This window comes from Schistocerca americana, chromosome 2 (genome assembly GCF_021461395.2).
Source record: "Schistocerca americana isolate TAMUIC-IGC-003095 chromosome 2, iqSchAmer2.1, whole genome shotgun sequence".
Taxonomy (NCBI): domain Eukaryota; kingdom Metazoa; phylum Arthropoda; class Insecta; order Orthoptera; family Acrididae; genus Schistocerca; species Schistocerca americana.
In genome coordinates, this window is record NC_060120.1 from 732095421 (window position 1) to 732113324 (window position 17904).

A 17904-nucleotide genomic window follows, 5' to 3' on the forward strand; every position below is an offset into this window, starting at 1 on the left:
GTGGCAGGAGGAACAAGACTTCTGGTCAGGTGAATACAAGTTTATAAACACAAAATCAAATAGGGGTAATGCAGGAGTAGGTTTAATAATGAATAAAAAAAATATGGGGGTCAGCTATTACGAATAGAACAGTGAACGCATTATTGTAGCCAAGATAGACACACAACTACCACAGTAGTAAAAGTTTATATGCCACCTAGCTCCGCAGATGATGAAGACAGTGAAGAAATGTATGATGAGATAAAAGAAATTATTCACATAGTGAAGGGAAACGAAAATTTAATAGTCATGGGGGACCGAAATTCGATAGTAGGAAAAGCAAGAGAAGGCAAAGTAGTAGGTGAATATGGAATGGGGATAAGGATCGAAATAGGAAGCCGCCCACTAGAATTTTTCACAGATCAAAACTTGATCATAGCTAACACTTGGTTTAAGAATCATGAAAGAAGGTTGTATACATGGAAGAGGACTGGAGACACTGGAAGGTTTGAGATAGATTATATAATGGTAAGACAGAGATTTAGGAACCAGGTTTTAAATTGTAAGACATTTCCAGGGGCAAATGAGGCCTCTGACCACAACTTATTGGTTATGAACTGTAGAGTAAAACTGAATAAACTGCAAAGAGGTGGGAATTTAAGATGGGGCCTGGATAAACAGAAAGAAGCAGAGGTTGTATAGTGTTTCAGAGAGAGCATTACGGAAAGATTGACAGGTGCAGGGCAAATAAATACGGTAGAAGAAGAATTGGTAGCTTTGAGAGATGAAATAGTGAAGGCAGAAGAGGATCAAGTAGGAAAAAAGCCGAGGGCTGGTAGAAATCCTTGGGTAACGGAAGAGATATTGAATTTAATTGATTAAAGGAGAAAATATAAAAATGCACTAAATGAAGCAGGCAAAAACGAATACAAACGTCTTAAAAATGAGGTCGACAGGAAGTGCAAAATGGCTAAGCTGGGATGGCTAGAGGACAAATGTAAGGATGTAGTGGCATATATCACTAGGGGTAAGATAGAAACTGCCTACAGGAAAATTGAAGAGGCCTTTGGAGAAAAAAAAAACCACTTGTATGAATATCATGAGCTCAGATGAAAAACCAGTTCTAAGCAAATAAGCGAAAACAGAAAGGTAGAAGGAGTATACAGAGGGTCTATACAAGGGCGATGTACTTGAGGGCAATGTTATGGAATTGGAAGAGGGCGTAAGTGAAGATGAAATGGGAGATGTGGTACTGCGTGATAAGTTTGACAGAGCACTGAAAGACCTATGTCGAAACAAGGCCCCAGGAGTAGACAACATTCCATTAGAACTATTGATAGCCTTGGTAGAGCCAGCCATGACAAACCTCTAACATCTGGGGAGCAAGATGTATGAGACAGGTGAAATACTCTGACTTCAAGAAGAATTTAATAATTCCAATCCCAAAGAAAGCAGGTGGTGACAGGTGTGAAAATTACCGAACTATCAGTTTAATAAGTCACAGCTGCAAAATATTTACATGAATTCATTACGGACGAATGGAAGGACTAATAGTAGACGACCCTGGGGAAGATCAGTTCGGATTCCGTAGAAATGTAGGAATACGTGAATCAATACTGACCCTACGAGTTATGTTAGAAGATAGATTAAGGAAAGGCAAACCTACGTTTCTAGTATTTTTATACTTACAAGGGGACCCTCCATGCTGTAAATCACGGATTTTGGTGCGCTTCAAATATGTTTTAGAGGCACTTACCCTGAGTACATTACTATCCGGTTTTTTAGCGACGGGCCTTGGTTTTTGAGAAAATCGATTTTGAAGTTCATTCCGCGTTCTGTATACCCGTAACATTACCTCTGCTTCGAGCAAGTCAGCGTAGAACAGCGGTAAAAGTTCACTGCTATCACGCTGGAGGTACCGTGTTCGAATCTTGCTCTTGTACTTTTTTTCAGAATCGACCGAATTTTTCAATTTTATTCCAAAGAATATCAACAAACAGAGTAAGGTGTGCGAAATAATAAAGATATATTCAGTTATTAAATTTTACTTTCACACAATATTACAAAATCTTGCTTGATGTGCCAGAACAATATTGTGGGTGATACTTATCACAGAAACAACAGAAACACAAATTTTCGCAGTACCACCCGCATTTTATGAAAGCAGCCGTCTTGCAGACGCACGATTTCTTCATGAGCGATACCGGGAAACACAATTCTTCTGCATTCAAAAAGATTTCTCTTTCATCGGCTAATTTCGATGCGAACCATCCGTATCTAATCATGCCTTCAAAATTAGGTGCACTGAATGGATGTAGGATTAGCGACTGTAATTTTATCGAATCTTCCCTAGAAGCGATCTCTCTATTGTCTTTCGTCAAGTCTGGAGCATTTATAATTTCGCACACCTTGTACTGTTTGTTTATATTCTTTGAAATAAAATTGAAAATTCGGTCTATTTTGAAAAAAAAGTAACGAGCAGCATTCGAACACGGTACCTCCAGTGTGGTAGCCGTGAACCTTTACCATTGCCCGACGTTGACTTGCTCGAAACATGTGTAATGTTACCGGTATAAAAATCGCGAAATGAACTTCAAAATCGATTTTCTCAAACATCAAGCCCGTCGCGAAAAAACCGGATAGCCAAGTACTCAGGATAAGTGCCTCTACAACATATTTCAAGCGCATCAAAATCAGAGATCTACATTATGGAGGGCCCCCTTGTTAGAGAAAGCTTTTGACAGTGTTGGCTGGAACACTTACAAATTATGAAGGTGGCAGGGGTCAAATACAGGGAGCGAAAGGCTATTTACAATTTGTACAGGAACCAGATGGCAGTTATAAGAATCGAGGGGCATCAAAGGGAAGCAGCGACTGGGAAGGGTGTGAGACAGAGTTGTAGCCTATCCCCGAAGTTATTCAAATGGTTCAAATGGCTCTAAGCAGTATGGGACTTAACATCTGAGGTCGTCAGTTCCCTAGACATAGAGCTACTTAAACCTAACTAACCTATGGACATTACACACATCCATGTCCGAGGCAGGATTCGAAGCTACAACCTAGCAGCAGCGCGGTTCCGGACTGAAAGGCCTAGAACCGCTCGGCCACAGCGGCCGGCCAATGTTATTCAGTATGTAAATTGAGCAAGCAGTAAAGGAAACAAAAGAAGAATTTGGAGCAGGAATTAAAATCCATGGAGAAGAAATAAAAACTTTGAGGTTTGCCGATGACATTGTAATTCTGTCAGAGACAGCAAAGGACGTGGAAGAGTAGCTGAACGGAATGGACAGTGTCTTGAAAGGAGGATATAAGATGAACCTCAACAAATGCAAAACGAGGATAATCGAATGTAGTCTAATGAAATCAGGTGATGCTAAGGGAATTAGATTAGGAAATGAGACACTTAAAGCAGTAGATGAGTTCTGCTATTTGGGGAGCAAAATAACTGATGAAGGTCGAAGTAGAGAGGATATAAAATGTAGACTAGCAATGGCAAGGAAAGCGTTTCTGAAGAAGAGAAATTTGTTAACATCGAGTATAGATGTAAGTGTCAGGAAGTCGTTTCTGAAAGTATTTGTATGGAGCGTAGCCATGTATGGAAGTGAAACATGGACGATAAATGGTTTAGACAAGAAGATAATTGAAGCTTCCGAAATGTGGTGCTACAGAAGAATGCTGAATATTAGATGGGTCGATCAAATAACTAATGAGGAGGTACTGAATAGAATCGGGGAGAAGAGGAATTTATGGCACAACTTGACTAGAAGATGGGATCGGTTAGTAGGACACGTCTTGCGGCAACAAGGGGTCAGCAATTCAGTGATGGACGGAAACGTGGAGGGCAAAAATCGTAGAGGGACACCAAGAAATGAATACACTAAGCAGATTCAGGGGGATGTAGGCTGCAGTAGTTACCCAGAGATGGAGAAGCTTGCACGGGATAGAGTAGCATTGAGAGCTGCATCAAACCAGTCTCTGGACTGGAGCCCACAACAGCACAGTGGCTGATATTGGTGTAGACATCTGAACTAGCTAACATACATGATGTGTATTTAACACAACCGTGGAACTTAGTGTGTTACTGCTGTCCCCTATTCCATGAACAAGGTTCTCGTCTAGACTGAATATTAAATCCTAATCTTGCTTCCTTTGAGACTGTCTGATATGTGCGGTCTGAAACATGAACCATTTTTAGTGTTCTATTGTCCCAGTTATACAGTTATATAAAAAGGCATTCGAAGCATCTCCATAAAATAGCTTTTCTTTTTAATTCTATGATATGGATTATTTATAGTGTTGGAGAAGTTTTGTCCGCCATGAAATAGATTGTATCATTTTCCTTTGAAACATTAGAGACAATAACTCTATGGTTCTGAGAAGCATAATTCCTCACATTGAAAATTTGTCATCATCCATGTAATATATTAGTTTCCGTTTTCTGCTTTTAAATAGACGACGCCGTACCTGACATCTTGGAGCTGCACGTTTGCTTGTCCCAGTACGACGATGTCTCTCATGATGAACTTGAGCCCTTTGTCGTCCACCACCATTTCCGTAATCTGCTGTGGATCCATGGGTAAAAGTCTGATGCTCGGATCACCTGTCAGAGTAAGGAAACACAGATTAAGCAAGAAAATTCAATACGTTTATTGTAACTATGAATGCACAGATCTCTACTGTGTCCCAATATCAAATTTCGTAAATTTGTTACTTTGTGGATTGCGTTCAGTCACTGTGTTCCTTACTAAGCTCGTTCTCTCTCTCTCTCTCTCTCACACACACACACACACACACACACACACACATACATATATATATATATATATATATATACGTGATTGCCATTCACAATAAAGTGGCTGGCAAGAGGGTTAAATGAACCACCTTCAAGCTGTCTCTCTATCACGGGAAAAAACGAGCACTTAAATTTTTATGTGCGATGCCTGACTTCTCTTATTTCATCGTGATCATCATTTCTTCCTACGTAGGTAGGTGCCAACAAGTGTTTTCGCAATCGGAGGAGAAAACTGGTGATTTAAATTTCATGAGAAGATCCCTTTGCAACGAAACACGCCTTTGTTTTAATGACTGCCACTCCAATTTATGTATCACATCTGTGGCACTATCTCCTCTATTTCGAGATAATACAAAACGAGCTGCCCTTCTTTGTACTTTTTCGATGTCATCCGTCAGTCCCATCTGATGCGGATCCCACACCGGACAGCAATACTCCAGAATAGTGCGGACAAGCGTGGTGTAAGCAGTCTCTTTAGTAGACCTGTTGCACCTTTTTAAGAGTTCTGCCAATGAATCGCAGTCTTTGGTTGGCTCTACCCACAACATTATCTATGTGATCGCTCTAATTTATTGTATTTATAATTGTAATCCCTATGTGTTTAGTTCAATTTACAGCCTTCATATTTGTGTGACTTATCGTGTAATCGAAATTTAGCGGATTTCTCTTTGTACTCAAGTGAATAACTTCACACTTTTTCTTATTCAGGATCAATTGCCACTTGTCGCACCATTTTGCAATTCGTTTTCACCATCTGATGACTTTACAAGACGGTAAATGGCAGCATCATCTGCAAACAATCTATAGGACTACTCGGATTGTCTCCTGTGTCGTTAATATATATCAGGAACGATAGAGGGCCTATAAAACTTCCTTGGGGAACGCCGGATATTACTTCTGTTTTACTCGATGACTTTCCGTCTGTTACTACAAACTGAGACCTTTGTGACAGGAAATCACGAATCCAGTCACACAACTGCGGCGATATTCCATAGACACGCAGTTTGGTTAGAAGACGCTTGTGAGGAACAGTGTCACAGAAAGCCTTCTAGAAATCTAAAAATACGGAATCAATTTGACATCCCCTGTCGATAGCACTTATTACTTAATGAGTACAAAGAGCTAGTAGTGTTTCGCAAGAACGATATTTTCTGAATCCGTGCTGACTACGTGTCAATAAATCGTTTTCTTCGAGTTACTTCATAATGTTCGAATACAGTATATGTTCCAAAACCCTACTGTAAATCTATGTTAGTGATATGGGTCTGTAATTCAGCGGATTACTCCTACTTCCCTTTTTGGATTAGGAGTGACTTGAGCAATTTTCCAGTCTTTAGGTACGGATCATTCTGTGAGCGAGCGGTTGTATATAATTGCTAAATATGGAGCTATTGTGTCAGCATACTCTGAGAGGAACCTGACTGGTATACAATGTGGACCGGAAGCCTTGCTTTTATTGACTGAATTAAGCTGCTTTGCGACCCCGAGGATATCTATTTCTATGTTTCTCGTCTACGCAGTTGTTCTTGATTGGAATTCAGGATCACATTACATATAATAAAATTACTGTCAGATGCTCAAGTTCTGAAACAATGCTTCATGTGCGGCTTCACGACTGAAAGATGAACGAAATGTGGTATCATAACCAACATGTTCACTGAGGCGGAATAAGTCACTGGATACCTCCTAACACCGTGCCGTACCTCCTTTTGCCCCTAGATTATGTCCCATAAATGTTCGATAAGTGGCCATAGCATTCGCTAGATCTGTCCAGAATGTACTTCAGATCAATCGCGAACATTCGTGGCCCAGCGAAATGTCACATTGTCATCTGTAAAAATTCCGTCGTTGTTTGGGAACACAAAGTACATGGATGGCTGCAAATGGTTCACAATTAGTCGAACATAATCATTTCCAGTCAATGATCGCTTCAATTAGACCACGTAAACACAGCCCCCACCATTATAGGGCACCCACCAGCTTGCACTGTGCCTTGTTAGCATCTTTGGTCCTTGGCTTCGTAGGTTCTGCTCCACACTGGAGCTCTACCATCAGCTCTTATCAACTGAAATCGGGACTCGTCTGAACAGGCCACGGTTTTCCAGTGGTCTAGAGTCCAACCGGTATGGTCACGAGCCCAGGAGAGGGGCGGCAGGCGATGTCGTGCTGTTAGCCAAGGCACTCGCGTCGGTCGTCAGCTGTCACTGCCCGTTAACGCCAAATTTCGCCGCACTATCCTAACGGATATGTTCGTCGTACGTCCCACATCGATTTCTGCGCTTGTTTCACGCAGTCTTGTTTGTGTGTTAGCGCTCACAACTCTGCGCAAATGCCAATGCTTTCGGTTGTTAAGTGAGAGCCATCGGTCACTACGCCGTCCGTGATAATAAGCAATGCCTAAAATTTGGTGTTCCCGGCCCTCTTCACACTGTGATATCGGTATATTGAATGCCCTAACGGTTTCGGAAATGGAATGTCCCATGCATTTAGCTCAAACTACCATCCCGCATACTAAATCTGTTAATATCCGTCGTGCGGCCATAATCACGTCGGAAACCATTTTCACATGTATCACCTGAGTACAAATGACACCTCCGCCAATGCGCTGCCCTTTTGTACCTTGTGTACGAGACACTACCGCAATCTGTATACATGCAGACATGACGCTATCCCGTGGCTTTTGTCACCTCATTGTAGTAACACCAATCATATCATAAAATCGCAACTACCAAAATACTCTTGTATGTATTGTGTATAGTACTGTACAACAGAGAATTCATAATTTTACGATATTGTTATAACGACTATGATTTAGAAACAATGCGAAAACAATAATTTGTTGCCAAAAAATTCGAATAGTTCTTGACCGATTTACTTCAGATTTTTACGTAATCATACAGACATAAGCTTTATATACTTTAAAACAGCAGTGTACAGGCTTTCAGTAAAACCCGAATACAATAAAAAGAATGCTGTGCCGTGCCGTGAAAATGGGCAGTTTGGTTCAAATGGCTCTGAGCACTATGGGACTTAACATCTGTGGTCATCAGTCCCCTAGAACTTAGAACTAATGAAACCTAACTAACCTAAGGACATCACACACATCCATGCCCGAGGCAGGATTCGAACCTGCGACCGTAGCGGCCACGCGGTTCCAGACTGAAGCGCCTTTAACCGCACGGCCACACCGGCCGGCCTAAATGGGCAGTTTAAGTTTCTTTCTCATAGTCAGCTTTAACTACGATGGGAGGCATTTAAACCAGTAGATAAACTGTTTCTCCAATGTATATTCTCAGACCATACACATAATATTTTTAAAAAATTGTATAGACAATAATGTGATGTTTTGGTTTCTGCCTTGCGGTTGCTTTTAAGAGCAAGCAGGAAAGTCGTATTTATAGCTTATCGGACTGCGTTTAGAATACTACCACGGATTCCGACTCGTCCGAAACTTTGAAATTCTTCCCATTCGCAGACTGAAACAATATGGAAAACAATCACTGAACTTACTATAGTCACGACCCAGCAGCTCTCATACCCCCATATGCCAACGATCCGAGCCGATTTACGTACTCATTTCTATCGACTTCAGTTTCCATCCAAGGTTCTGTGTACAATGACAAAAGGTTCAACGTCAGAGAGTGGGGGGGGGGGGGGGGAAGAGAAGACGCACAAAGAGGGGTGGAAGAAATCGACATAATGAGGGAGGAGGAGACTACCTATGCAAACCAGTGTAGTGAGGGGATCAAGTGCATTGAGATGAAGTAGAACGAACCTGAAAACGAATATTGAGCTTGTTATGTCTGCGTAAACCACAAAACCGTCATTCTGGAACGGGTTATATCAGAGTTCTCCTTAGAGACGAGTAAGTAGAATTGTCAATATTGTCGTAAAGTCTTGTAATGTCAGTGTGTGGTAAAGTATCTATAAACTACAGATATAATGATTTTGGAACGTTGTTCTGGAGTTCTTGCCAACCTTATTAGTTAATGTGGAAGTGCAACGAAGATTTATAGATATCAGTATTAAACGCGGAAAGTACTAAGATGTTAGACCTGTAGAAACTGTTGGAAAGAATCGAAGAGCACGTATTTTTTTCACATAAACCGGTATTGCATCAAGTACACCATATTACAGGAGAGGTTAGGCTGCATACCAAGCAGTTTGTATTTCTGTTCTTTCATCGTTATATTCAAAAATGTAATCAATTATACTCACCTTTCACAAGATAGGGAATTGCAGCGCGACCATTCTTCAGAGCACATTCATTTACGTTTGGGTCCTTCTCGCTGCAGGCTTTGAGGTATTGTGCTGAAACAGAAAGGTCTTATGTGGTACAAGAGCATTTTTCCATTGATACTACAAGACATAAACAAAAAATGCATCAAGGAACTATTGTTATGGTCTTCAGTCATGAGACTGTTTTGATGCAGCTCTATATGCCAGTCTGTCCTGTGCAGGCCTCCCCATCTCTTTATAACTACTGTAACGTGCATCCATTTGCACCTGCTAACTACATTCGACTCCCTATGCAGCCCCCCCCCATTCCACCCCCCCCCCCCCCTCGCCCCCCCCACACACACACACACACATCAAACTAACCTACTACTTTTATTCTTATATTCTAGTAGTTCATTCTGATATTCTAGTGGTTGATACTTGATAAAACGATTACGCCCCCCCCCCCCCCGATCTATCATAGCCACCTAGGAACCATGGACCATGCCAAAGTGGGTGGCTTTCGTTGCTCTATGACACAGATACAGATGTAGAGATGAATCTATGGAGAGTCCTTAGTAGCCTGTGATGCTGAAGAGGGACATTAGCCTCTACACTGAGGCAACAGTGTAGCTGATTGACTGATCTGGCCTTGTAACTTTGTCAACATAGCCTTTCTATATTGGTACTATCAATGGCTGAAAGAAAAGGGAAATGACTGCTATTATATTTAGTTCAAAACAGATAGCTCTCGTGTGTGGGTTATGGGATGATGTCCTCGTGGGTAAATTATTCCGGAGGTAAAATAGCCCGGAGGTCTGGTACCATGCCCCACGGAATTTGAATCAGCGCCAGACATCATGGACGTCAAAGACCCCTAGATGTCTCTCCACCATCGCGCCGTAAGCCGTGGCGGCGTGCGCCTCCTGGCCTGCATTTATAGTGTGAGGGCACCACAGTGCAACACGTGGTTCCAGCAGCCAATAGCGACACCCCTGATTCTGTATTTAATCGCCTGCCTCTCGCTCAGCCGGATGGATCTCCGCCCCCACCTGCTTTTACAAGGCCCTCCAAATCCTTGAACGCCATGCGCTCCGCCTTGCCTTCCGTATCCGCCTTCCTTCCCCCACATGGCTCCTGTAGGAACTGATCCCCTTCCCCCACCTCCTCCGGTTCCTCCAACATCTCCGCATCCTTTGCATTGTCCACAGGCTTGACCCCCCCACCCTCTGGTTTCCTCCTTCCTCTCCAACCCCCGCCCGTTGCCGCGCCTCTATCGCTGTATCCCTCCCTCTCTCCACCTCCACACCCTCCATCTCCTTCATCAGGGCAATTTCCAACGCCTCCCCCTACTGGATGACGAACTTCGCCGTGACATCTACCCTTCCTTCCAACTATAACCTGGCCTTGTCCCCCCCCCCCTCCCCAGGGCCCCCTTTTTTCCTCTTCCCTCCTTCTCCCAGAGCGGATTTTCCTCCTTCCCTCCCCCCCACCCCTGAGACCCTGCACCCTCTTTCCTTCCCACATCCCTCCCTGCCTGGCCCTCTTCAGTGCGCCCCCCGCTCATCTCCCCCATCTCTTCCCCTCCCTCCCTTCTTCCAGTCTCCCTCATCTCCTTGCGCCTGGCAGATCCTCTGTTTTGATCATCGTCAGTGTGGCACATCAGTGTTGTGTTTAGTGCTGTTTCTCCTGTGCATCAAGAGGTGTGATTTTAGTTGTATACTGCCTTGAGGTTCGCCATCAGTGTTTGTTATGTGCTACGCCATCTGTCGATATCTTTTATGCTCCAGTCTTACTGTGCCTTGTGTTCTTTTAATTGTCACAGTGTGTAGCTTTTTGTGTGTGCTACTTTTAAACAGTTTTAACAGTTTTTTATCTCCATTTTACCGTCACCCCGTTTTTTGTCTATTGCCTTCCATGATGTTCCCCCTTTTTTATATCTATGTTCACCGTATTCTCTCCTTTGTTCTTTTTAAATGACTTCTATTGTTTGTTCTGTGTCTTTCGGCTAAAGAGCAGCGCATATGCTGCTGCCAGCCCGCCCCGATGGGGAATTGAAATACAGTAAAGAAAAAAAAAAAAAGCTCAGCCGGCGAGTCTAATCGTTGCATGAGTAATGACAGTAGTGACATATTGCCTCGACAACAGACTGCTTGTTTACCGTTCTTTGTTTTCATTACTAGTGGACGTGTAGGATTCGTTTGGATGTCCCTGTCACTCCGTTGCTTCTTGCATGTTGTCGTTGTAAGGTCTCTCTTGGTCGTCCGTTGTTGTTGTTTCATGTCCGTCCTTTCTGTTCGTTTGTTTGTTCACGGGCTGCTCTCCATTTGGTCCCGACGCGATTTCTCGGCCACCCCGCGGTTACAATAGGAGGTAAAATCGTCCATTCATATACTCAGGAAGATATTGGCCATCAGGTAAGCTAGCATCCTACGAGTCAGAGCGTTCCTCACTTGATGCTTTAAGAGGGTAGGTAGGTTAAAGGAATTAAAAATAGAGTTTGGATGGGCTGAAATGAAAGGTAGTGGTAATTAGAGATACGCAGCGGCAGGAAGAACGGATTTTTGGACAGGTCAGTACACGCTTTTCAACACAGAATCAAATAGATGTATTGCAGAACGAGGTCTCACAATAAATACAAAAATAGAAATGCAGCAAACTACCATAAACAAAATAGTGAATCCATAATTACACTATATACAAGTCGACACTAACTATGGTTGTAAAAGTTTGTGTGCTGAGTAGCTCCACACCTAAAAGATGGTAAGAATGTTTGATGCCATAAAAGAAATTATTTAGATCGTTAAACCAGATGAAAATTTAATACTAATGAGGACTGAAATGCGATAGTGAGAAAGGGAAGAGAAGGAAAAGTTGTAGCAGAACACAAAATGGGGGAGAGGAGTGTAACCTTCCGGCGGAGGTTCGAGTCCTCCCTCGGGCATGGGTGTGTGTGTTTGTCCTTAGGATAATTTAGGTAAGGTGGTGTGTAAGTTTAGGGACTGATGACCTTAGCAGTTAAGTTCCATAAGATTTCATACACATTTGACTACTTTTTTTTTTTTTTTTTTTTTTTTTGGAGCCTTCGAAACCAGACTGTACACTGTAAAACATTATAAACTACGGATTAAAACTGAATAAATTGCTGAATGGTAGGACTTTTAGGACATGGGACCTGGTTAATTTGAAAGAATCAGTGTTTGGGGAGTGCTTCAAGGAAGTATTAGGGAAAGAGTGACTGAAACAGGTGAAAGCAATACAGTAGAAGACTGACATATAGGTTTCACAGATTATGCTGAGGGAATTGAATGAGGAAATGAATACAGGTCAAGGTAAAGTCTTTGGTGCGTACCCCATCACGGGGCTACTGGCCTCACTGCAGACAGAGCACAGCTTTTCTTCGCCACAGCGTCTGCAGCTCGTGGTCGTGCGGTAGCGTTCTCGCTTCCCAAGCCCGGGTTCCCAGGTTCGATTCCCGCCGGGGTCAGGGATTTTCTCTGCCTCGTGATGACTGGGTGTTGTGTGCCGTCCTTAGGTTAGTTATGTGTAAGTAGTTCTAAATTCTAGGGGACTGATGACCATAGATATTAAGTCTCATAGTGCTCAGAGCCATTTCTTCGCCGCAGCACTAAGAAGGGGGTTGTTGCGTGCCCACAGCGCCGGCGGCCTTCTACCTCGGGGAACGATCCCCGGTACTCATTGGGAAGGCTTGGGGCTGTACCGGAGAGAATGGAATGGAAAAAACCCATGACTCTGTCTGGGACTGAATTACTGACTGCTAAATGGCAGTCTAAACATTTGCCTCTGCTGACAGATGATCAGGAAGCTAACTATTATGATGATTCCCTGTTTAGACGTATACAAGAACTTAGACCTGAACTGAGACAGCTTTGAGCATAGAGCTGCTAGGTGTCATGCTGTTCATGTATCTTGCCTGCTTTTCGGACCATTCACGGTAATGTATCTTAAGCAAGGATTTTTGGAATCCCGGTTTCCGTTACCGAGTTTCTGAGACAATCTTTCACTTGAACGATTATTTCTGTGACTTATGTAACAGATTCAGGTCATAGTGCCTGACTAAAAAGGTTTGTGCACACGCTAGCACAACATACAGCAAAAAGAACAGTAGAGAGGGCATTAGATATCCGTTTCTGCAACATTTTATTTAATAAGATTAATTCCCAAGTCTTTACCGTCTGATGATACGTTGGTGGAATTAGAGCACCATTAAGTAATATCAAGTGAGATGCAAGAAAACGTGAAGAAAAAACGATTAAGTACAACTCAAATTAAGTTGTATGTTTCACTGCGAAGAAATTAAGTTCAGACGAAAACTTCGTATTACGGTTTGCTGTACACAAGAAAATTACAAGAAAATGTTAGAGCTATCTAATGAATTTCAGACTGATTAAAAAAATTATTTTAAAAGTAAGAAAAATATACTGAATGGAAATCATTCCAAGCAATGACGAGTAATCCGAAGACATACTGAAGTGTGACAGAAACTGATAAATGATAGAAAATCCTGCAAGGAAATGGTGTGGATTTTTTATACTAAAGAACAGTTCTTTGGTGGATATGTTACCACAAATAACAGAGGTCACACGTCTCAGAATTGCTGAAAACAATAACAATCGTGCATGAGAAAAACAAATAGCAAAGTCTTATTTTTTAGTACGAAAATAAAATAAAGCGTACTATATTTTATCAAACAATAAAGAGGCAGGCTTCATGTAAAGAACGAATCCAACTTCTAAATTTTAAGTTGTTGTGGAATACGAAGATGCAGACTAAAAGTAGGAATGAAGACAATAGACAAGTAGTCTCTTAGGAAGGTCATGTGACAGTATTCAAGGACAAGGACATATAACAGTTAAATTAACCAATAAATGAAGCACCTGAGGGAATGTAGTTACGGCAGTGAGAACTCACAATGGAAAACTGACATCAACAAGAGCAGGAACAGAACAAAATAGAAACATGTATTGTGTAGTTACTGTACTGGCACACATCAAACAATGAGATAAATTTGAACAAACATTCAAACGTTTCTTTAAATAGCCGTATGTCACTAAATGTGAATCAGAAACACACAATAACGACAGCAGCCATTCTGGAAGTTCAGAGTGACAATTATTGAACTGCATGAAATAAAATTGTCATAATTTCTGAACGGTTTACGTTAGAACGTGCAAACTGCACGGTTGGCCGCAAGGTATGATTGGGATCAGTATGTGCCGTATAGTTTGGTTTAGCGACAAAGCCCACTTTCATTTGGACGGGTTCGTCAGTCAGCAACACTGGCGCATTTGGGGGAAAGAGAATCCGCATTTGCGATCGAGAATTCTCTTCACCCTCAACGGGTGACTGTGGTGTGCAATGTCCTGAGACGGAGTAATCAGTGTGTTATTCCTTAATGGAATGGAGACCACCAAACGGTACGTGAAGGTTTTGGAAGATGATTTCATCCCCATTATCCAAGGTAACCCTGGTTTCCACAGGAGGCGGAGCTAGACCCCGTCGAAGCAGGAGAGCGTTTAATGTTCTGGAGGAGGACTTTGGGGACCGTATTCTGGTTCTGGGGTACCTAGAGCCCACTGGCTTGGGGATCGATTGGCCTCCATTTTCTGCGGATCTGAATACACTACTGGCCGTTAAAATAGTTACACCAAGAAGATATGCAGATGATAAACGGGTATATTGTACTAGAACTGACATGTGATTACATTTTCCCGAAATTTGGTGCATAGATCCTGAGAAATCAGTACACAGAACAACCTCTGGCCTTGATACGCCTGGGCATTGAGTCAAACAGAGCTTGGATGGCGTGTACAGGTACAGCTGCCCATGCAGCTTCAACATGATACCACAGTTCATCAAGAATAGTGACTGGTGTATTGTGATGAGCCAGTTGCTCGGCCACCATTGACCAGGCATTTTCAATTGGTGAGAGATCTGGAGAATGTGCTGGCCAGGGTAGCAGTCGAACATTTTCTGTATCCAGAAAGGCTCGTACAGGACCTCCAACAAACGGTCGTGCATTATCGTGCTGAAATGTAGGGTTTCTCAGGGATCGAATGAAGGGTAGAGCCACGGGTCGTAACACATCTGAAATGTAACGTCCACTGTTCAAAGTTCCGTCAATGCGAACAAGAGGTGACCGAGACGGGTAACCAATGACACCTCATACCATCATGCCGGGTAATACGCCAGGATGGCGATGACGAATACACGCTTCCAATGTGCGTTCACCGCGATGTCACCAAACACGGATGCGACCATCATGATGCTGTAAACAGAACCTGGATTCATCCGAAAAAATGGCGTTTTGCCATTCATGCACCCAGGTCCGTCATTGAGTACACCACCGCAGACGCTCCTGTCTGTGATGCAGCCATGGTAACCGCAGCTATGGTCACCGAGCTGATAGTCTATGCTGCTGCAAAGGTCGTAGAACTGTTCGTGCAGATGGCTGTTGTCTTGCAAACGTCCCCATCTGTTGACTCAGGGATCGAAGCGTGGCTGCACGATCCGTTACAGCCATGTGGGTAAGATGCCTGTTACCTCGACTGCTAGTGATACGAGGCCGTTGGGATCCAGCACGGCGTTCCGTATTACCCTCCTGAACCCACCGATTCCATATTCTGCTAACAGTTATTAGATCTCGACCAACGAGAGCAGCAATGTCGCGATACGATAAACCGCAATCGCGATAGGCTACGACCCTACCTTTATCAAATTCGGAAACGTGATGGTACGCATTTCTCCTCCTTACACGAGGAATCACAACAACGTTTTGCCGGCCGGAGTGGCCGAGTGGTTCTAGGTGCTACAGTCTGGAACCGCGCGACCGCTACGGTCGCAGGTTCGAATCCTGCTTCGGGCATGGATGTGTGTGATGTCCTTAGGTTAGTTAGGTTTAAGTAGTTCTAAGTTCTAGGGGACTGATGACCTCAGACGTTAAGTCCCATAGTGCTCAGAGCCATTTGAACAACAACGTTTCACCAGGCAACGCCGGTCAGTTGCTGTTTGTGTATTTGAAATCGGTTGGAATCTTTCCTCATGTCAGCACGTTGTAGGTGTCGCCACCGGCGCCAACCTTGTGTTAATGCTCTGAAAAGCTAATCATTTGCATATCACAGCATCTTCTTCCTGTCGGTTAAATTACGCGTCCGTAACACGTCATTTTCGTGGTGTAGCAATTTTAATGGCCAATAGTGTACATGCGACTCGTTTTTGTGGGGTTATATTAAAGCCAAGTGTACAGCAATAACGCCAAAACTATTCCTCAACTGAAAACAGGGATTCAGGAGTTCGTCGACAGCATCGATATTCCGACTCCTCAGCGGGTCATGTAGAATTTCACTATTCCTCTGCTCCACATCATCGCCAATGATGGCAGTCACAACGATTATGTCATAACCTAAATCCGAATATCTGTAGTGACGTTTAAATGTTGAATGACGTCTGTGGGCGCCTTAGTTTGCGGGTCATATGTGTATATCTATTTTTTGTCATTTTTATTTGTAGTTAACCGTTGCTATTTGAGTTTACAGATTGTCATTTTGTCACTTAGAGATAGTCGAGCTGTGGACGCTAGGAAATGGAACGCCAAGTGGAGAAATCGTAACAGTTGTTTGAACTTAATAGAAGGGTGTCAGCAGCGGTGGCAGTTTGAAGCATTTGCGCTGTGTATGGGACAATGCTATTAAACAGACCACGAAAAGGAAATTGTTTTCTCGTCTTAAGTAGGGTCGTTTCGACATTACTGACTGTCCACATTCTGGATGACATTTGGGGTCTGATGGAGATCGTTTGAACCCATTAATCTACAATGGTCCACGTCAGTGTCCTCGAGAACTGGAAAATGTAGTGAACTGTGATCTTTCTACCATCATACAACATTTGCATGCGTGGAGAAGATTAAAAAATTGCGTGAATTTGTACTGCATACTCTAAGCGAAAATTAAGGGAACCAGCAGGTGGCCATATGTGCATCTCTTCTTGCTCGTCATCAATTCGATAGTGAACAACACTGAAATTCTTATCCTGAATTGTTACTGATGAAAAGAAAATATACATTTATCTTAATATAACAAATAGAAGGAGTGGTTGAGCACAAACAAAGCAGCAACATCCAGTACATAAAACTTTGTGCATGCACGAAAGATAATGTTATGCATTTGGTGGAACAGTGATGGTGTGGTGTACCACGAACTGCTTCCCTGAGATGTAACCATCTCTGCTGACATTTATTTTCAACAACTGAGACGTAATCCAAGAACAATGATCAGGAAGACGCTACTCCACCACGATAACACCCGCCCGCCTTCTGCTAGACTGACAAAATAGGGTAAAAAAGCACTATGAAGGATCTGGGTTGGGAAGTCATTCCACATAACATTACTTACCTGATTTTGCGTCCTCAGATTATTACACCTTCTGCCCTCTCCCGAACAATCGTCAAGGAAATTCCTTTCTGGGCGAAAATGCCTTCCAACAGATACATCGAAAAATATCAACAACAAATGATCCATTATCTCAAGGGCTTCTCAGTCACACTGAATTCAACGTAAATAATTTTGCTTTGAAGTACCATGTCTGCCGACCAGTATCTTCGGAAGATTGACGAAAACGATGACAACGAAATTCGCATATCTAACTTGGTCAAAAATGGGAAAAACTGGAGATGGCTAGATGAAGATTATTCAATCAAATACAATCGAAGTAAAATAGTGCAGAATTTGAATCCACCTATGAAAATAAATGAGCGTCCTACGCCTACATTCGTGTTCGATTCAAAACTTTGAATGTATTCTATCTGAATAGGTGTAGGTAGATGTAGTAATAAGCAGACCTTATTTTTCTTGAAGAATTCATTGTTTGTTCATACATTTAAGATCACACTGATG

General features: G+C 42.7%; 1 protein-coding gene across 2 annotated transcripts in view; it reads right to left on the reverse strand.

The window, feature by feature from the left end:
* Positions 1-17904, reverse strand: part of LOC124595457 (protein takeout-like) — a 75020-nt gene that overhangs the window by 41999 nt on the left and 15117 nt on the right. For both annotated transcript variants that reach the window (XM_047134204.1, XM_047134206.1), the window contains exons 2-3: positions 8993-9085; positions 4444-4579 (exon numbers count right to left, since the gene is read on the reverse strand). In XM_047134204.1, coding sequence (XP_046990160.1) covers positions 4444-4579; positions 8993-9085 — 229 coding nt within the window. The remainder of the gene's footprint in view (positions 1-4443; positions 4580-8992; positions 9086-17904) is intronic.